At 46.8% G+C, this 18,983-nt stretch overlaps 1 protein-coding gene across 2 annotated transcripts in view; it reads right to left on the bottom strand.

The window, feature by feature from the left end:
• EPN2 (epsin 2) overlaps positions 1 to 18,694 on the bottom strand; it is a 57,429-nt gene extending 38,735 nt beyond the window's left edge. The window contains exons 1-2 of one of the 2 annotated variants that reach the window (XM_048492408.1): positions 18,438 to 18,694; positions 2,321 to 3,102 (exon numbers count right to left, since the gene is read on the bottom strand). In XM_048492408.1, the coding sequence (XP_048348365.1) occupies positions 2,321 to 2,915 (595 nt within the window). In that variant the 5' untranslated portion in view covers positions 2,916 to 3,102; positions 18,438 to 18,694. The remainder of the gene's footprint in view (positions 1 to 2,320; positions 3,103 to 18,437) is intronic. The other variant, XM_048492407.1, reaches the window with a different exon arrangement.
• Positions 18,695 to 18,983: the final 289 nt, after the last annotated feature.

Raw genomic sequence — 18,983 nt, 5'->3', positions numbered from 1 at the left:
ACAGCCCCTCAGCATGGGAACTCCACCCAAGGAGTTCCCATTTCACATGATTCCCCCTGAACTGTCCTTATTTATTCATTTACATTATTGGCAGTCTGCCTTTGTCTCTGGGACTCCAGGCAGATGCCAAATAAGTCAAAACAATCAGCCAAGTGGGACATCTAATACCCAATACAACAGGATTTCCCTTGTGGAAATCTGGAAATCAACCAGAGGTGAAGGACCACATAGGTGCTAACAAGATTCATTAAACAAAAGCAAAAATTACATAGTAGGAACTTGCTTATATAGTAGGAACCTACTCCTCTGGAAAGGATCCAGAGGAAGGCAACCAAAATGGTCAAAGGTCTGGAATCCGTGCCTTACGAGGAGAGACTTTGGGAGCTAAGAATGTTCAGTCCGGAGAAGAGAAGGTTAAGGAGTAGAAAGACAGCCATGTTCAAATATCTGAAGGGATGTCATGGTGAAGAGGGAGGAAGCTTGTTTTCTGCTGCCTCAGAGACTAAAGCACGGGGTAATGGATTCAAGGTGCAGGAAAAGAGATTTCACCTAAACATTAGGAAGAACATCCTGGCAGGCAGGGCTGTTGGACAGTGGGATATGCTGCCTCAGAGGGTGGTAGAGTCTCCTTCTTTGGAGGTTTGTAAACAGAGGCTGGATGGCGATCTGTCTGGAGTGGTTTGATTGTGTCTTCCTGCGTGGCAGGGGGTTGGACTGGATGGCATTTGGGGGCCTCTTCCAACTCTATGGTCCTACTTACAGCAACAGGCCGTACAAACTACACTTTGGCACAATTGCCAGTCTTTCCCCCAAAGCTTACTGCCTGAACAACACTGTCCAGTCCTATTTCATCTGTGCAAAAAGACCTTTCGGATAACCCCATTTCGGATAGCTTATCCCAGTTAGAAACGCGGGAGCTCCAGCTTTCGAAATGGTGGCTCCATATTGAAGAAAAAAAAATTTCCCTTGGGTTTCTCCTGGGAGTCCCTACATGGGCTCACTGCAATGGAGGAGATTTATCACTGTCTCAAGACCAGATTATTCGATCAGGAATATCAATTTCTTCTGGGCAAAGCGCCAAGCTCTTGCTCCCCATTATACTTTGGGATTATCCCTCAGAAATCTTGTCCTGCTATCTACTTGGAACAACATGTTAACTATACGCTTAGATGGGTCATGACTAGAGCAAGATGTAACTCTTTTCCCTCAGCCACACTTCAAAGTCGCTGTTTTAATATCCCACATACTGAGCGTCGTCGTCGGTTTTGCCCTCATGTAGCTGATTCACTTTTTCATGTCTTGCTCTATTGCCCGAAATACAACAACATCAGAACTAATTTGACTGCTATACTACTGACAGGATTCATGATTCTTTCAGATAAAACAAAAATGTCTTAAGTTACTGAACAATCCTAATATCGAAATGACTGAAACTGCAGCCATATTTTTAAGATGAGCAATAGTGTTCCTCCAACTGTACATTGGAAATTTTCGGCACATGACGTTTTTTTTATGCCTAATAAAGGTCTCTGAATTTGAATTTGGATAGCTTGCAGAGAGTTTGGTTCTTCCTGACCTCATCGGGTATGCCATTCCACAAGGCAACGGATGCAAGAGAGAAGGTCAGCTGCAGACTTGGTACATTTGCAGAACGGCATCCCCAGAGGGAAGCTGTGGGGCAGAGAACAGGGAAAGAGGCGGTCCCGCAGATATGAGACCATGAAGGACTGTGTAAGGTACAGCCGGAACCTTAAATTGAGCCTGGTAACTGATGGGCAACCAATGGAGCAACTGCAGAATAACAGCATGCACACTGCCTGGGAGCAGCAGTGGCGTAGTGGTTAAGAGTAGGTACAGTCTAATCTGGAGGAACCGGGTTTGATTCCCCACTCTGCCACTTAAGCTGTGGAGGCTTATCTGGGGAATTTCAGATTAGCCAGTGCACTCCAACACACGCCAGCTGGGTCACCTTGAGCGAGACACAGCTCTTCAGAGCTCTCTCAGCCCCACCTACCTCACAGGGTGTTTGTTGTGAGGGGAGAAGGGAAAGGAGTTTGTAAGCCCTTTTGAGTCTCCTACAGGAGAGAAAGGGGGGATATAAATCCAACTCTTCTTCTTCTTCCATCTGACTCCTAACAACCATCCTGCGAGGTTTCTCAACTAACACTGTTGCAGGGCAGCCCTCAAAGTTCACCACCCCTCACCCCAAAGATCTCCATTTCTTTTCAATCCCCACCCACGTGTCAGAACAGCCATGACCACAAAACAGCACAGAAGCACCACCACCCCAAATCCAGCTTGCTAGCTCAGTTGTACTTACATCCATGGTAAGAAGCTGGCGAACCTCCGGATTTGCCGTATTCTTGCTCCGAGTAGCTGGTGGACAGGTTCGGCTGGCTGGAACCTCTGCCGAAGGTGATCTGGTTATTCCCGAGCCCAGTGGCAACCTGGGCCATCCTCTCTTTGGTTTTCAGGGCTTGGGCCCTCTCCGTCTTGAGCCGCTCATCATCTTTCAGGAGAGAGACCAGCTGCTTGGACTTCTCCCGCACATTGATGCCCTGGTCCTTGCCGTCTCGGTCAACGTACTGAAAATCCTTCAGCGTCTGGACGGCAAAGAGGTTCTCTTTGCACTGCTGGGCCACCCGTTCCGACCCAGTCTTAATCAGGTAATCCAACAAGGTTAAGGCCTTGTAAACGTGCCTCCAGTTTTTGCCGTGGTCGTTCAGCCGCTTCCAGATCATGCTCATGATTTCAGAGAAGGCCACCACGTTGTACGTCAGGTCAGCTATTTCGGTCATCAGGGAGCTGGACGGGCCCCAGGGGTCGTTGGAAGTCGCTTCCCTGACTTTTATTTCAGCCTCGGAATAATTGTTCACAATGTTTTTCATCTGCCGCCTGATCAATGAAGTGGTCATGTTTCCCCCCTTCTAAACCAGAGTCCAAAACAAAACAAACAAACCCCTCAGGGAACGGTCAATGATTTTTCCCCTTTGCGAGTCTCTGGGATACGAAGACACGGCACGCGCAGCCGACTCGGAGTGAGTTCTGCTAGAGTCATTTCCTCCCCCCTTGGAAGATACAGAAGAAACCGGAAACTCTGACCTAAAGAGGAAAAAAAAATCCCAAAATCAATTATGTGAATTATTCTGTTGAATTTTTTAAAAAAACCTAAAGCAAGCACCCATATTCCTTCATGATTCACCAAAAGACGGCAACGCTAAGTTTTCTTGTTTCGTAACTACACCAAGAATATGAAGTTGGAATAACATTTCCCCTTCTGCGTCCCTCTCAAAACCTATTTGTAAGGAACCCCAAATAAAGGTAAACAGGTTTTAGAACAACCTGGTTGCACAACAATGGGTTAGGTGAGACAAAAAATGAGAACACAATGCGTACAAGCAACACAACACAACTCTCGAATCTTAGAATGTTCCTTCGAGGAAATACGTATACTACAAGTTTAAGATGCCATCCATTCAAGAATGGGAACAACCACCATCAAGAGAAGCAGGGTTCGACAAATCCCAGGTGCCAGGCGAACATGGCACCAAAAATTTTCATCCCCAGTGTTTTCAGCAATGATTTCATTGTGCCTCTTGGCAATTCTCAGAGAAAAGTGCAAAGTTTATTTATCATTTCACTTTGAACTGTTTTGCTGTGTGATGTAAATATAAACACATGTGAAGCTGTTGCATTGCTTGTTTTATGTAAACTTAGCTGTCCATTATTCAATAATGAAGGCTGAATTCATGTCATAATCAGTTTCTTTCCGTACTGGTCGATTGTATGAAGTGAAGCAATAATGGAATTAGGAGAAATTTGGGGACAATAAATTTAGGGATAGAGGCTAGTTTTTGTTGATGGTGAGGACTAGTGGGACATGTCCACGTAACATTGACCCTTTTTTTCCCGCCATTCGGTCATAGTCCAGTTACAGTGACTCCTTGTGGGGTTTTCAAGACAAGAGCTGTTCAGGGGTGGTTTGTCACTGCCTGCTTTTGCAAAGCAACGCTGCCATTCCTTGGTGGTCTCCCATCCAAATGATGGCCCTGCTTAGCTTCCAAGATCTCACCAAGATCAGGCTAGCCGGGGCCACCCAGAGCAGGGCAAGGAACAAACAGAGGTGGTTTGCCACTGCCTACTTCGACCCAGAGATAACTTGGTGGTTTCCCACCCGAGTACTAACCAGGGCCAACCCTGCGTGGCCTCTGAGATCTGGTGAGACTGAGCCGGGGCTTTCCAGATCATGGCACCTTTACCTAGACCAGGGGTAGGGAACCTGCGGCTCTCCAGATGTTCAGGAACTACAATTCCCATCAGCCTCTGTCAGCATGGCCAATTGGCCATGCTGGTAGGGGCTGATGGGAATTGTAGTTCCTGAACATCTGGAGAGCCGCAGGTTCCCTACCCCTGACCTAGACAGCTTTAATGACGTGATGAGAAGCAGCGACGGCATGAGGATTGATTTTGGGGTAGCAGTTCGAAAATATGGACATTAAAATGCAAAGTCCTGAAAGGTTGGAAAATAAATCTGAATCCTCACTACGCCCAGTGAGACAACGGCCCTGTGGGATTTGATGCAGACAGAGCTGTTCCACCAGGTGTATGGTCTTGGCCTCCCCTTTGCACCGGGCTCACTTTCTTTCCTTCGCAACCGACATTTTTTTACCGCCATCGTCACGTTAGAACTGAGAATGTGTTTAAATTCGTATTGATTCCTAATTCTGATGTAACGTTTTAATTGAAAAGATTATAAATTTAATTGTTGGAAGTCACCCCGTGTCTGCGAGGAGAGGGGTGGCATATAAATCTTACCCTATATAGTTCGCTAACGTGCAAAGTGTCGCAACGATGAATGCTCAACCAATGGGCGCACAGGATTGTCCTATGCACCTGCTGGTTCAGGGTTTGTCAACACTATCAAAACAGAGCGAGAGGCTGGCCAGCCTCCTCATCTATTGGCACCTTCCCCCTTCCCCAAAACACCGTTCCTCTGCCCCAAACAGGAACACTAGCTTGGTGGAGCAGAGCCAGGAAGCTGCCCTCCTTCCCAGGCCCGCCATCGCTCTCCCCCTTCCCCAAGCCCCCTCCCTCTATCCCAAAGACGAAATGTGCCCCAAACAACTCACCATGGCCCCACCACCCTCCCTACTCACTCCTGCCTGTCAGGGATTGCATCAAGTTGATTGAGATGCATTCCTAACTCAATGTAATCGCTACAAGATATATGTAACCAGCCTATTCGTTATCACTGTTGTAATGGGACATTCTTTTCCTTGATTCCATCCTGGCAGAATCCTGCCTTCCATTCAGACCATAATTTGTCCAGTCCTGTCAGTACGCCAATTGCTGGTAGGGGCTGATGGGAATTGTAGTTTCTGAACATCTGGAGAGCCGCAGGTTCCCTACCCCTGATCTATCCTTTATGACTTGACCAGCTTTGTGGATAACTAGGCTTACTCTTGACACCTTCCGCTGCCATGGGACACGGGATATTTCCGTTGCTCTGTGGGGGCAGGAGACCAGGTGGCTTTATCTCTCTGTCCCCGACCTTATTTTTATTTATTTATTATTTAGTTTTATATACTGCCCTATCCCCAGAGGGCCTTGGGGTGCCTCAGCTCCAAAGTGGGTACCTTGGGGTGCCTCAGCTCCAAAGTTACTCTTTTCTCACATTCTTTGGGAAAACGGGAGGGGGGGGGTTATTTCAGAATAAAGGGGGTAGCAAGAGCCAGGTTTTCCAGAACTGGCTTTTCACATGTGGGGTGCCTCGTTGCCTTCCAATAAACGCTGCTGATCAACAATCCAGAGTCCATGTGTTGATTCAAAGTCCGAGACCTAACACTGCCCCACACAACTCACCACTGCCCTAACACCTTCCCCACATGCCCCAAACAACGCCCCCACTCCAAACAACTCGTCATTGTCCCACAGCCCTCCCCACTTGCCCCAAATGATCCACCATTCTCTAGCCGGTGACCGAAGGAGCGCCGGCTGAAACCACCAGTGAGTTGGGGGGGGGGGGGAGGCCGGAGATGCGGTGGCACTGGGGAAGGCACCATGCCAGAAAGGGGGTGTTGCCACTAGTAACAGCCCCTCTTCCCCCACACACCCTCCCCCCCATTTAGAGCCCATTTTATTCCCTCTTAAAATGGGCTTTTACTGCTAGTTGAAAACATTATTATCATCATCACACCTGAGCAGGTGTCAAGAGCCAAAGAAAATGTGTCAGGACCTGTGCACAGGTATCTCAGCAGATGGCTCAATGGAACACTACCCCACCCAGCTCATTGGTGGAAATGGAAGAGTCCATACACTCCTCTCCAGACAAATCTGGTCCTCACTCTCACCCAGATGTATCTTAAATCTCTGTCAAGAGGTCAACGGAAGAAAACTGCACATTGAATTGGTTTAATTAAAACTGTATCAACACATTAATAAGAAATCAACATTTTTAACTGGGCGTAAGCAGATTACGAGTTTGCCAGTGGATCACTTTGCAAACTCAGCAGAGACACGGCCCCCACAGGGAAACAAAGTCGAAACAACAACCAGCAAACAAAATTAAATTGCGTGTAACAGCTGTTCATTGCAAATACTAAAACAAAAACATCCATAAAAATATCACTTACTTTCCCCCCACCCCACCCCCTCGCAACCGGAACCAAAACAGATGACAAGCGAACGAACCAATGGTAAAAACTGGCTGACCTACAAAAAATCCCAGCGGAACAGCTCCGTCTTACAGGCCCCCTCACTCCCTCATCTTTTCCTTTCCCCACAGGCTCTGAGGCTTGGCTTCAGGGAAGCTGCGGCTCGGGCAGGGTGTCTCTATGATTTTCTTAAAAGGGCAATGCTCCATTTCAGAAGCAGATAACATTTGGAGGGAATCCAAAGAGAATCCCAGAGAAAGTATCTTTGTTTCAACTAGAGATCACCACCTAGAGGCCTGAAGTTGGGGAAGAATACGGCAGGTGAGGCTATTGTCATCAGGATTGAAACACAGGCGAGCCCAGAATTTAAGGATAACTAACCATGCCCTAAATCAGTCTTTATATTACCTGAATTGCAAGCGACTGAAAACTCATTGTATTGTTTGGACAGTGTTGTTCTGACTTTAAAGGTATCAGTGCCGGTGGACAGCCACTGGAGCTTGAGTCATACTAGGATATGGGAGACCCAGCTGCGAATCCCCCACTCTGCCATGGAAGCTTGCTGGGGGACCTTCAGCCAGTCACACATTCTTGGCTAGCCTACCTCACAGGGTTGTTGTGAGCAATAAAGGGAGGAAATGAGAAATGGATGAAGAAATAAAATAAAAAGACGGATCAGTATCGAATCAGTGGCCAGTGCTGGTCTGAAGAAACACGACAACAGCCAACAGCAATTTCCCAGCTTGTTTACCTGCAGAATGAGACATTACCTCATTTGGCTCTGCCAGTATACCCTCCCACCCCACCTCCAGGTTGCTTCCTCTCCTCACCCTAGTAGCTTATGTTGCTCCCTAAATAGAACACAGGTAACAGATTTTGACAGCACCTTGAATATACAAATAATGTGCCTGTTTTTAAAAAGCTTCAATTACTTGTTCTGTGATCCCATTAACATGAGTCAACTGCAAACCACTGAATAGGAAAAAAGGTGAACCAGAAATCAGTTTAAGAGCAAGAAACTATTATCCATGTGGCTGCAACCCCGTAACAAGGAGCTTCAACACAGTTTACAATTTATTACCATTTGTAACCTTGTAAAGGATAAGTTTTGTAAATCCAATGAACTGGGTGACACGGAGTTACCTTCCTTTTGGGGGGGGGGGAGTAGCTGCTGTAATAGACTGACAGATCTACCACAACAGGAAAATCTATACAGTAACTGAAGTAACGACCAACAGCACAAAAATTTCAGAAGTAAATAGTTTCTCATCCCAATGCGCACCTATCAAAGAACAAATAAATAAATGCTAGTGTTGGCAATACATTATTTTGCAAAGACAAATAAAAGGCATAGTGCAAAGCTAGATTTTCTTGTTCCTTCTTCAGCCATAAACATGAACAGGAGTTCGAATCAGGCCTGAATACCTCAAGGTGTGCACAGGATTTTTTTTTTACAAAAGTCAAAATACAGCTGCCAACCAGTGACGTAGCTTCAATCACTGCACACACACTCCACCCACGCGTTGCCTACCCACATGCTACCACATCAATTTGTTTCAAATACTGATACTAGAACTGAAACGGACTCTTTGCACATTCCCGAAGGAAGGAAGGAAGGAAGGAAGGAAGGAAGGAAGGAAGGAAGGAAGGAAGGAAGGAAGGAAGGAAGGAAGGAAGGAAGGAAGGAAGGAAGGAAGGAAGCTGGTGAAGCGAAGGAAGGGAAGGAAAGGAAGAAGGAAGGAAGGGAAGGGGAAGGGAAGGAAGGAAGGAAGGAAGGAAGGAAGGAAGGAAGGAAGGAAGGAAGGAAGGAAGGAAGGAAGGAAGGAAGGAAGGAAGGAAGGAAGGAAGGAAGGAAGGAAGGAAGGAAGGAAGGAAGGAAGGAGGGAGTTTGGATCCATATCCCACCTTTCTCTCCTGTAAGGAGACTCAAAGGGGCTTATAATCTCCTTTCCTTCCTCCCCCCCCCCCCCACAACAGACACCTTGTGAGGCAGGTGGGGCTGAGAGTTCCAAAGAACTTTCTTCAGAAAGCCACCATGGTTAACAAGGGAGGTGAGGAAATTATCAGAAAAAAGAAGATGTCTTTGAGAAAATGGAAGTCCAACTTAACTGATGAAGAATATGAGAAGGAACACAAATGGTGGCAAAAGAGAAGCAAGTTAGCTGTAAGGGAGGCAAAAAAGGGTTATGAGGGACGCATGGCTGTGAACGTCAAGACCAGAAATGAACAGTTCTTCAAGTACATCAAAAGTAGGAAGCCAGAGGGGGCTGGACTGGCAATCCCCCAACAGGGTAGGATGGCTGCCTAGAGAGGGCTTATCACGAGTGAGCTGAGGCAATCCCCTCCCCCCCCCCACCTGCCTCAGCTTAAGGAGCCAGATGTGGCCCCAGCTGTGCATGTTTTACACCACCAATTTAAGGCTTTTGCAAAACGAGGCCAAATTAGTAATGTCACCCAAATGACACTTTTGAATGATTGACACAGTTCCTGCAAAGAATATAGGCTTGACGCAAATCAACCTACAATTTCAGAGGCTAGCCACGTTTGTCTCCAGTAGGACGTCGAGATTCATGTCCAGTAGCAGCTTAGGGACCAGCAAGACTTCCAGGGTGTAAGTTTCGGTAATAAAAGCTTTTGACTCCAAAAATCTTGCCTGTCTGTCAAGTGCTACTGAACTCAATGATAGCGATTAACCTATAATTACACTATTACTTCAGTGTCTTAGGAAAAGAGGCCTTACAATGCTAGCAGGCGCAAATTTCAGTTTATCCAGTTTTGTGCTTTTAATCCTGATTCCCATCTGTTTGATTTTTTTTTTACAAAAAAAACCTCTTCAAAGTTCATTCTAGATCCATGTCCAGTAGCATCTTAGAGACCAACAAGATTTCCAGGGCAAAAGGCCCTTTCCGCATGGGCCACTTATCCCAGCAGGTACCACAGCCCGGAGCAACAGCTTTGCAAGGATCCGCGGCTGCTGGCCTGCACCTCAGGGGCCCTCCCCCCACCCACAGGCCAGCATCGCAGTGGTGACCAGCTGGCCACCCCCACCTGTGTGGCCACACAGGTGCCGGCGGGGGGAGAAAAGGGGATGGTGCAGCCACTGTTAATCCACCTCCCTGCCGGGGCCATTCGCTCTGGCCTGGCACCAAGGTGGGATATTTGAAAAGACTCGCACATAGCATGATTCTCAAATATCCTGCCTTGCGGGGTTTAAAGCAGGACTGACCCACTTTTGGGGCGGGAACCATGCGAAGTTCCCGCCCAAACCCAGTTTAATCTCGCCCCCGCCCCAGGATAATTGGCTCGTGCAGAAAGGGCCTAAGTTTTAGCAGTGAAAGCTTTTGACTCCAAAAATTTTGTTTGTCTATAAATTGCTGCTGACCTCAATTATAGCTATTGACCTATAACTGCACTAGTACTTCAGAATGCTAGGAAGAGACCTTGCAGTGCTAGAAGAAACAAAGTTTGGTTTATGCAGTTTCTGCTTTTAATCCTGATTCCCATCTGCTTATTTAAAAAAAACCTTCAAAGTTCGTTCAATCAGCCTCAGAAATATGCTCATTCACAGAATTACAATGCCACAGTTTTTGCTTTTCAGAGAAAGTACATCAGAACAGATGTCTTGTTTCAAAGTGGTTATTATTAACAGAATGTGTCGAAATGAAATACCTAAACATGGAGAGCTTTAAAGCGCCTCAAAAATTCAATGGAACAGACTTAAGCTATTGATACTGAGGCAGGGAATAAATCAAAAGAATAAGAATTTTGTATTTGTTTCTCCATATTGTGTGGGTTGCTGGACACTTTTAGTCTGGCTGTTCGACAGAGACCTGTCTGGCTTGGGAGACCCTTCTGATAGAATACATTATCTCTAGCATAGATCTCAAAGTCATCAAAGCCCACAATCCCCTTTCATGATTTGAAGATCAAGATTTGGCAACTATGACACAAACCAGCGGAGGTCGTCCTAGTGGTAACCAGCACCCTGGGCGACATTCCGAAAACACTAGGGTGGCACTTGAAATGTCTTCAAACCAACAAAATCAACATCTGTCACATTCAGAAGGCAGCTCTGCTGGGATCCACACGAATACTACGCTGATACATTACAGCTTCCCAGGCCTCTGGGTGAGGCTCGAATTGTAATGAAAGGCCAACAACCAGCTAAAGAACGGGATGCTGTGATATTAAACAAAATTAATGAATAATAATACTAATAAAGCTATGCATAGCATTTAGCAGCTTCCAAGCAAGGGAAGAAGAAAATACATTAAGGATATCAGCCCTGCCTGTTCCATTTCATAGAATTATGAAGTGTTTCTGCAGAGCAAAGAAATATCCTATCTCTGGCCCTTACAAACTGTGGGGTTTGCTTCATTCGCTTGCCCACTGATCTCTGGAACAGTAGGCAGCAGCAAAATTTATAACAATTCACAGTTGGTAATTGTCACTTTGAAGAGCTGGTTGCTTTCCATGAATCCTGACAATGCACAGCAACGCTCCAAAAAAAATGAGTCCTTCGTATAACTCAAAAAACAACAGGCCACATGAGCAAAGATAGTAAAATAAAAAGTGTCAGCGTTGACTGAAGGGCTGCAGAAAGCGTCAAACTATTAGTATTTCTATCTGCTAAGGTAAAATGTCTGTTACAGAGGAGAAGTTGAAGGATATGAGTTGTTATTGTTTTCATAGGTAACATTTCAGAAGAGGCCAAACAGTTGAAAAACTGAATCAAACCATTATGTAAATAGAGAACAAAATCACTGGGCAAAATCCATCAGTACCGGCCTGCGCTGGACAAGGGAAGTGTGACCAAGGACTCATCCAGTTACTTTAAGTGCAGGATATTCCAAGAAGCAAACACAGGAGCTACAGAACTCGGGACCCGATCAGGCACCAAAACCTACTAGACTATTTCAAAGGCTGTATCCTAAAATGCACATTCCCTGAGTCGGCTGGTTATAGGATTGACTAAAAGCAGACCTACGTATATACTCGCGTGTAAGCCAAGTTTTTCAGCCCTGTTTTAAGGCTGAAAAATGCCCCCTCAGCTTATTCCCCTCTTGCCAGCCGGCTCTTCAGGCCTCTGACAGGCTGGGGGCGTGGCCGGGACGACCTCCCTGCAGCTGCACAAGCTTGTTGCTCCCTCCTGGGAGGGTGAAAGGGAACCCTGGCTGGCTGGGCTTCCTCAAACAGAGGCAGAGGGAGTTCCTTATTTGGGAAGAGACTCCCCTTGATGTCATTGCCCAAATAAGGAGCTCCCTCCACATATGGGCTGGGTTTGAGGAAGCCCAGCCTGCTGGGAGGTGGAGGGAGCTCCTTATTTGGGCAATTACTCCGCCTGATGCCATTGCCCAAATAAGGAGTTCCCTCCACCTCCTGGTTGCCTGGGCTTCCTCAAACCTAGCTGGGAGGTGGAGGGAGCTCCTTATTTGGGCAATGACATCAGGGGGAGTCACTGCCCAAATAAGGAGCTCCCTCTGCCTCCCGGCTTCCCACCTTCGGCTTATACCTGAGTCAATACGTTTTCCCAGGTTTTGGTAGTAAAATTAGGTGCCTCGGCTTATACACGAGTCGGCTTATACACGAGTTTATACGGTATTTAGGAATGGAGTGCAAGAGGACAGCAAAACCATTATGTTGCTTGCCACCAAGACACCACCGACCACCATTCTTCTCTGCCAGAGATTGACGACTGTATGGCAGAAGAAGCCACAATATGCATTGTGAGAAAGTATTAACTGCTTCAAACTACTGCAAGTCACAGGACTGTTGTGGTCCCAAAAGGCAGGCATTTCATTTCTCAGTGTCTTCAGAGATCGGATGCACTTTCACTGTGGCCAAAAATATGTCAACGAGCTGTAGTTTACATACAGGAAAGATAACCACTCGAACAGCGATCGCAGTCTACAGGAGAGATAAGGGAACTGGATTCCTGAGCCATCCCAGTGTGGCACCAAAGGAAAAATTAAGGGAGAGAATCCTATTTCTGCTTCTTCAGCCAATGTTCATACCTCAACTTGGAAGAAAGCTCCAACACTTTTTTAAGCCTCACCCCCCCCCCCCCAAAAAAAAACCATTTTGAGGCAGGCTACACTGAAAGCACGTAACTTGCTCGAGTTAAGTTTAAACCAAAGTGTATCTACTGGGTGTTGTGGGTTTCCAAAGCTGCATGGCCTGGTTGTTTTTTGCGCCTCTCGTTTTGCCCACATCAAGTGCTGGCACATCAATGCTAACACAGGTGAGGGTGGGGAGGCGAGGTGCATTTGCATGTGTCTGGGTGGGTGTTCATGTGAATTTGTAGTTACAAAGCTTATTGCCTTTGTAGTCCGTCTTTCCCACTAAGATGGACTACACAGCGATCGGCAGGACAAGACACCTAATAAACAATGAAACAGGACTAGGATTACAGAAAAAACAAAGGACAAAGGATTTGGCATGATATGTTAAACAAGGCAAAAAATGGTATCATGCAATTAGAAAGGAATGGACTGACCACGTAGCAAACAGATCATACACAGAGCGGGTTAATCCTGTTCCCTTTATAAAAGCACCTTCCAGAACCATTTCATTATAATACAAGCTGAGACAGACTCAAGTCCAACTTTCCTCTTACCTGTTGTATCACTCTGGCTTCTAAACTGGCAACCAGAAGCTTTATGGCATTTCTGAAAATACAGGGGTGCTTAATTTTGCATTTATGCTTCCTAATTTTATGGCCTGTCCTAAAGGGTCTAGGCTAGCCTGATCTCATCAGCTCTCAGAAGCGAAGCAGGGCCAGCTACGAAAAGATGGTGAAAGCAAATTGACGCACTCCAATTCTCTTGTTTGTCTCTCTTTGTCTTTGGGAAACCAGCTACAGGCTTCGGGGCAGCAGAAAGCAACTGGATGGCATCAAGACCTGGATGGTCCAGGACAGTCAGGGTCTGCAACCTGCAGGGGCTGATGGGAATTGTAGTCCATGAACATCTGGAGAGCTGCAGTTAAGCAGGAAATTCTGCTCTGGAGCAGCGACCTTCTGACCGATGGCTCGGTTGGATCATGGAGTTTCTGCAAGGGTTCTTCTTCGCCACTTTTTGTCAAAAGGGCTACTACCCACATGCAAGTGGAAGACAGATTTCCTGAGAATAAGTCATTCCACTGCTAAATACCTCGGCACTGCTGGCCACAGAGAAGCAAGCATGTCCGGCTCCTGGCTTCCCTTTGCATGTGCGCTGACAGGAGATCACTCAAGGGGGTTAGGATTGTTTGGGTCTTGAAAGGTGGAAGACCAACACACTACAAAACTCCCGGCAGCTACAGACTGAAGAGATTGTTTAGCAACAGTCTTATCTATTTCAAGGAACTCTGTGTTCATTTAGTGGTCTTCTTACTAAGGAAAGCCTAATTAGCTTCAAGGAAACTTGGATTTCCTAAAATGTGGTCCAAAAATCACAGGGCTACAACATCACAAAGAGGAGCAAGTAATGTAACCAAAGTTATTCGGCTAAAGTAGCAAAAAAAAAACCCACTCTACCTTTAGAGATGCAATATTCCGTTCTGATTTTGGGAGCTCTGACCTAGAAGACAGCCCAGAAAGCCTAATCTCGTCAGATCTCCGAAGTGAAGCTGGGTTGGCCCCGGGTTAGCACTTGGATGCAGGGCCAGAGCAAGGGGGAACTGAGCCCGGGGCATGCCTACATCCTCCGCCCCCATCGCCCTGGCCAATACACCCCTCAACATGCCCGGCATTATACGCTTCACCCCTCGCTCGCTGGTGCTAAGTGCGTCACTGCTTGGATAGGAGGCCCGCAAGGAAATCCAAGGTTGCTGCACAATGGCAGGCAATGGCAAACCATGTCTGAACATGTCTTGCCTACGAGAATACCACCACCACCCCAGTCTAAGGGGGAGGGGGGGTGACTGGAAGGAATAATGTCCGGTTAATTGTGCATTTAAGTGATAGACATGCAGGAAAGAAAAAAGGCTGTAATGTGATACCCAGGCAGCGAAATTCAAGGTAACTGCCCTGCAGCCATTTCTGGCCTGGGGAGGGGTCCAATCCCACAAGTGGCTAACACAATTTAATAGTCGGACAGCAGCGGAGGATTGTCAGTATTGATTCCTACAAAACTGCCTTCAGCGTAGCACAGGTGAACCCCGCCCCCATTAAACTTCCCAGCCGGTTACAAAAACAAACCCGCCCACAAAAGTCCCAGTTTATTTATACCCCGAACAAAATATTCTACTGCGTTCTTCAAAGCACCAAACACACACCTCAAAATATTCATATCTACAAGTTGGTGCTTGAAGATCCATCAGCCTACTTCAGCTAGTTTACTTCTGATACCTGGTGCACACCGGCAGCTGCTGTGAAGCATGAAAATTATACGCGGGGCAGCTATTGCCCCAATACCAGAGAAATTAACACAGAACAATCCAGGAACAACTTTTCTATGTGTCACACACAATTCATGTGAAACAAACATTACCTATCTTTTCAAAAGTAACCAAATCTTCCAATGGAACACCAATATTCAGAATACCATGCCCCCAACATATCTATTTGTGTAAAGTCATGCAGCATCATTCAAAAACCTGTCATTAGCTTTTTGTCTACAAGTTCAGAGACATGATTTTATTGCTGAGTTCAAACCCACAGCTGCAAAACACAAGCACACAACACAACAGGTTAGTGAAAGAACTACAGGGCCACAGCTGCAAAATACAAGAACACAACACAACAGGTTAGTGAAAGAACTACAGGGCCACAATCTGAGTCTGGTTCTATGAACGGCTGCTCGGAAATCAGTCCAACAAATTTCAACCTACAATCCTATCCTATATCCCTTCATCTCCCTGGGACTTATTTCTGGGACGTTTGCAAGATTGTTATGGGGTACAAAATTATGTACCTGAAAAGAGAAAGTGTTTAACTGAAAACACACAGATTTAAGCATCTCTCTCTATCTCTCTTTTCTTTTTACAAAAAGAACCGTAATGTGTTTTAGGTTTACAAATTCTGGCAAACTGTTGCTGGTACTAGAAATATCAGAATACTTTCTATCAAGTTCACTTATAGCTGATGTTGACACAGAATCTGCATACCCTTCATGGTCAATACTTCTTCCTGACATGACTAACAAACATGCATCTGAAAAAAAATCAAAAGCTTACACCAAGAATAAAACTTTGTCGGTCTTAAAGGGCCACTGGAAGCAAACTGTTTTCTGTCTTTTAAAAAACGGCCACTATATTTTTGTTCCATTGTGAAGCACTATAATGAACCTACCAGAGACAGCAAAACAGGTTATTCCTTTCAAAGAATTACTTCATCACAAAACACAGTCACTTGTGACGCTTATTTTAACATTACCCAGTCCTCTCACCACCTCCCAGAGGAGAAAAGAACACATTCAGAAGTTCCTCCAACTAAGCAGATGTTTACATAAAAGGCAAGAAGCACAAAAATTCAGCGCACAATGTATGGAGAGGGGGGAAGATGTCAAGCAGCGCACAGATTAGAAAGGCACAGAACTGTGACGTGAGATGGTAGCCAAAAATAATGAAGGAAGAATTTTAATCAAATCTAGGCAAGACAGATGTGGGAAACAGATAGGAAATAGATATTCAGCTGCCATTAGTCGTTCCAGCACTGACGCAACAGCTTCGCCCGACAAGAAGGAACAGAGGCGTGGAACAAAGAACTGTTGGAATGCAGGGTGTTAATTTCCCCAGCAGCTTTACATGCCCTCAGCATGGAGTCTTATTATAGCACTCTGGAAAACACAACCTCCCTGACATTTTAAACCAGGCCCACAGAATACCCCAGAATATATACAGCCTCCCCTCGCCAGTTAGTCACATGTCAAGTGCGACCCAAAGGGCCAGATGTACATACACACAGACAGGTCCACACCCTTGTGTATTTCCAGCCCCAACTTCCCCCAAACTACCCCCATCCATGAAAAATCCTGAATATCTATTTGCCCTGGAACACTGGAGATGTCTAATCTGCCCCATGCCTCCCCCCCAAATCTCTTTCCCACAGCTTCCCCAGTAGCCAGGTCCAGGTACACACAAACACCCAATACGGGGGGGGGGGGGGTTCAAACATGCGGCCTGGACTGCCGGCTGAAGCCCCTCTTAAGCTGAGGTAGACACTCTCCACCACTGCTAATCTGGGCTTGGGGGCCTGCTGGGGGCTCGCCAGATGAGGCAGCCTCACACCACACACACACACCCCAGTCCCAGCCCAACCGAGTCACATTTATGTCAATACCCTACCCTTGTTATGACAAATGAGTTCAACACCCCTGCAATACACCTTCCTCAAAAGCTGGATATTACATAGGATCATAGAGTTGGAAGAGACTCCCAAGGGCCATCAAGTCCAGCCCCCTGCAATGTATCTGCCCCGTGCCTAATTCCCCCCACCCTATTTCCAGAGCCCATCCATTGCCCCCAAATCGCACCACCAAGATATTTCCCTCCCTTTCTTCCACATTCTACCCCCATTTCAGGGACCCACAATTTGTTCCTGTCTAATGTAATCTTTCGTTTATATCTACACTTAGGACTATACTTAGGGGATACACATTTTCTGCATACTGAATTATTATTATTATTATTAATAATAATGTATTCAATTTCTTAACCGCTCTACCCCAAAGGGCTCTACGCAATTACAACACAACTATCTTTTGTTCCAAATTATTTACATTCTATAGCATGTGTGAGGATGCAGGCAAGCATGTTTTAGATGATATTTTAACACAGGTATCTTTTTCTAGATTATTTAAATTCTGTGTAAGTTCCTGCCTGACATGATTTCAACTCTGTGTCAACGCACACATCAGAAAACATGCCTACATGCATACACACATTTGCATTAGCATAGAATGTACATGTGTGCATTAACACAGAATTGAAATCGTGCACAGTAAAAGCTAGGCTAGTATATACGCACGCTTTCTGCTCATGTCATTTTAATGTTGCCTGATACAATTTCAATTCTGTGTTAAGATACACATATTCTTTGTGCATTTCACAAGTCGCTCAGATCCTGTATCAACTATGCCCATGTATGTCTGCCAAGCCACGCCAACTCACGGCTTGCCAATATGGCATTTTATTGAAGTTTTATCTTGTGCGTGTCTGTGTCTATATATATACACACACACACACACACACACACACATATAAACGATAAACAGAGGGCGGACAGATAAGCTGCCCGTATTTTATTGCCTGTCATTCAACAAGATTTGCAATAGCAAAGATCAACCCCTCAAAAAACAAAAAAAGGAATTAAATGCTGTACAGACACTGTTGCAAGTCGACCCTTGCTGGAGTCCCCAACCCGTGCAAAACGTAACGTGTGCATTGCATCCAACACGCAACAGCCCCGAAACACCCTTCCCTCCAAGTCTGGCCCTGAAAAGCTCCCAACCTTCGGGCCCACCCCCATGCAAAGGTATCTGTAGGGAGGGGTGGGAAATCTTTTGCAAAATAATAAAAAGGGCGGGGGGGAGGGAGAGAGAGAGAAAGAGGCTGCCTTAAGTTGCAAGCAAAATAGATTTTTTAAAAAAACAAAATAGATTTAAAAGGAGGGGCTGGAAAGAAATAAGCATCATCCCCCCCCCCCACATGCTCCTTCCCACTGCAAGCAGAGAGCCACCCCCTCCCCTATGGCCCCAGCAGCCCCCTTTCCAGAGGAAAAGCGCCCCCAACTCCGCTCCACCCAAAGGGAAAGGTTTCAATGGCGGCTCGACACCCCCCGACGCCCCCGCCCAAAAGGCCGACCTGCCGTGGCTCCAGCGGCCAGGGTGCCTCCGCCTGCCTCCGCCGCCCTCCCGCCCGCCAACATGGCGGCGGACGACGGGAGGGAGGCGCCCTGAGGGGACGGCGCGCCCCCGACGCCCGTTCCCAAGGCGCGCGCCCCCGCCCCCCGCGCGCTCCTTCTCGCTCGCCCTCCTGTCTGCGACCCCCCGGGAGGGGCGGCAGTGCGCGTGCGCGCCCGTCCCCGGGCGCGGGGTACCACTCCCCCCGCCTTTCCTTTCGTGCGCTCCCTCGAGCGCCTCGTTTGCCGCTCAGGGCCAGAGGCCCGATGAAGGGTGAAGGGGGGGTTGCTCCTCCTGTGCCCCCCCAATTGTGGGCGGGGAGGGTCTGTGTTGCTCCTCCTGTGCCCCCCCAATTGTGGGCGGGGAGGGTCTGTGTAAATAATACGCCCCCCTTTTTTCCTGAGGGGCGGAAGTCCTCAAAGCATCCAATAAGGACATGAAAGTCAAAAGAAATAAAAGTCAAAATGACACCCCCCCCCTTTTTTTGGTGTCAAGGTCCCGCCGCCCT

Source organism: Sphaerodactylus townsendi, linkage group LG04 (assembly GCF_021028975.2).
Source record: "Sphaerodactylus townsendi isolate TG3544 linkage group LG04, MPM_Stown_v2.3, whole genome shotgun sequence".
In the NCBI taxonomy this organism is placed as follows: Eukaryota; Metazoa; Chordata; class Lepidosauria; order Squamata; family Sphaerodactylidae; genus Sphaerodactylus; species Sphaerodactylus townsendi.
The sequence above is the reverse complement of the archived record's forward strand: the minus strand, read 5'-3'. Positions and strand labels throughout refer to the sequence as shown.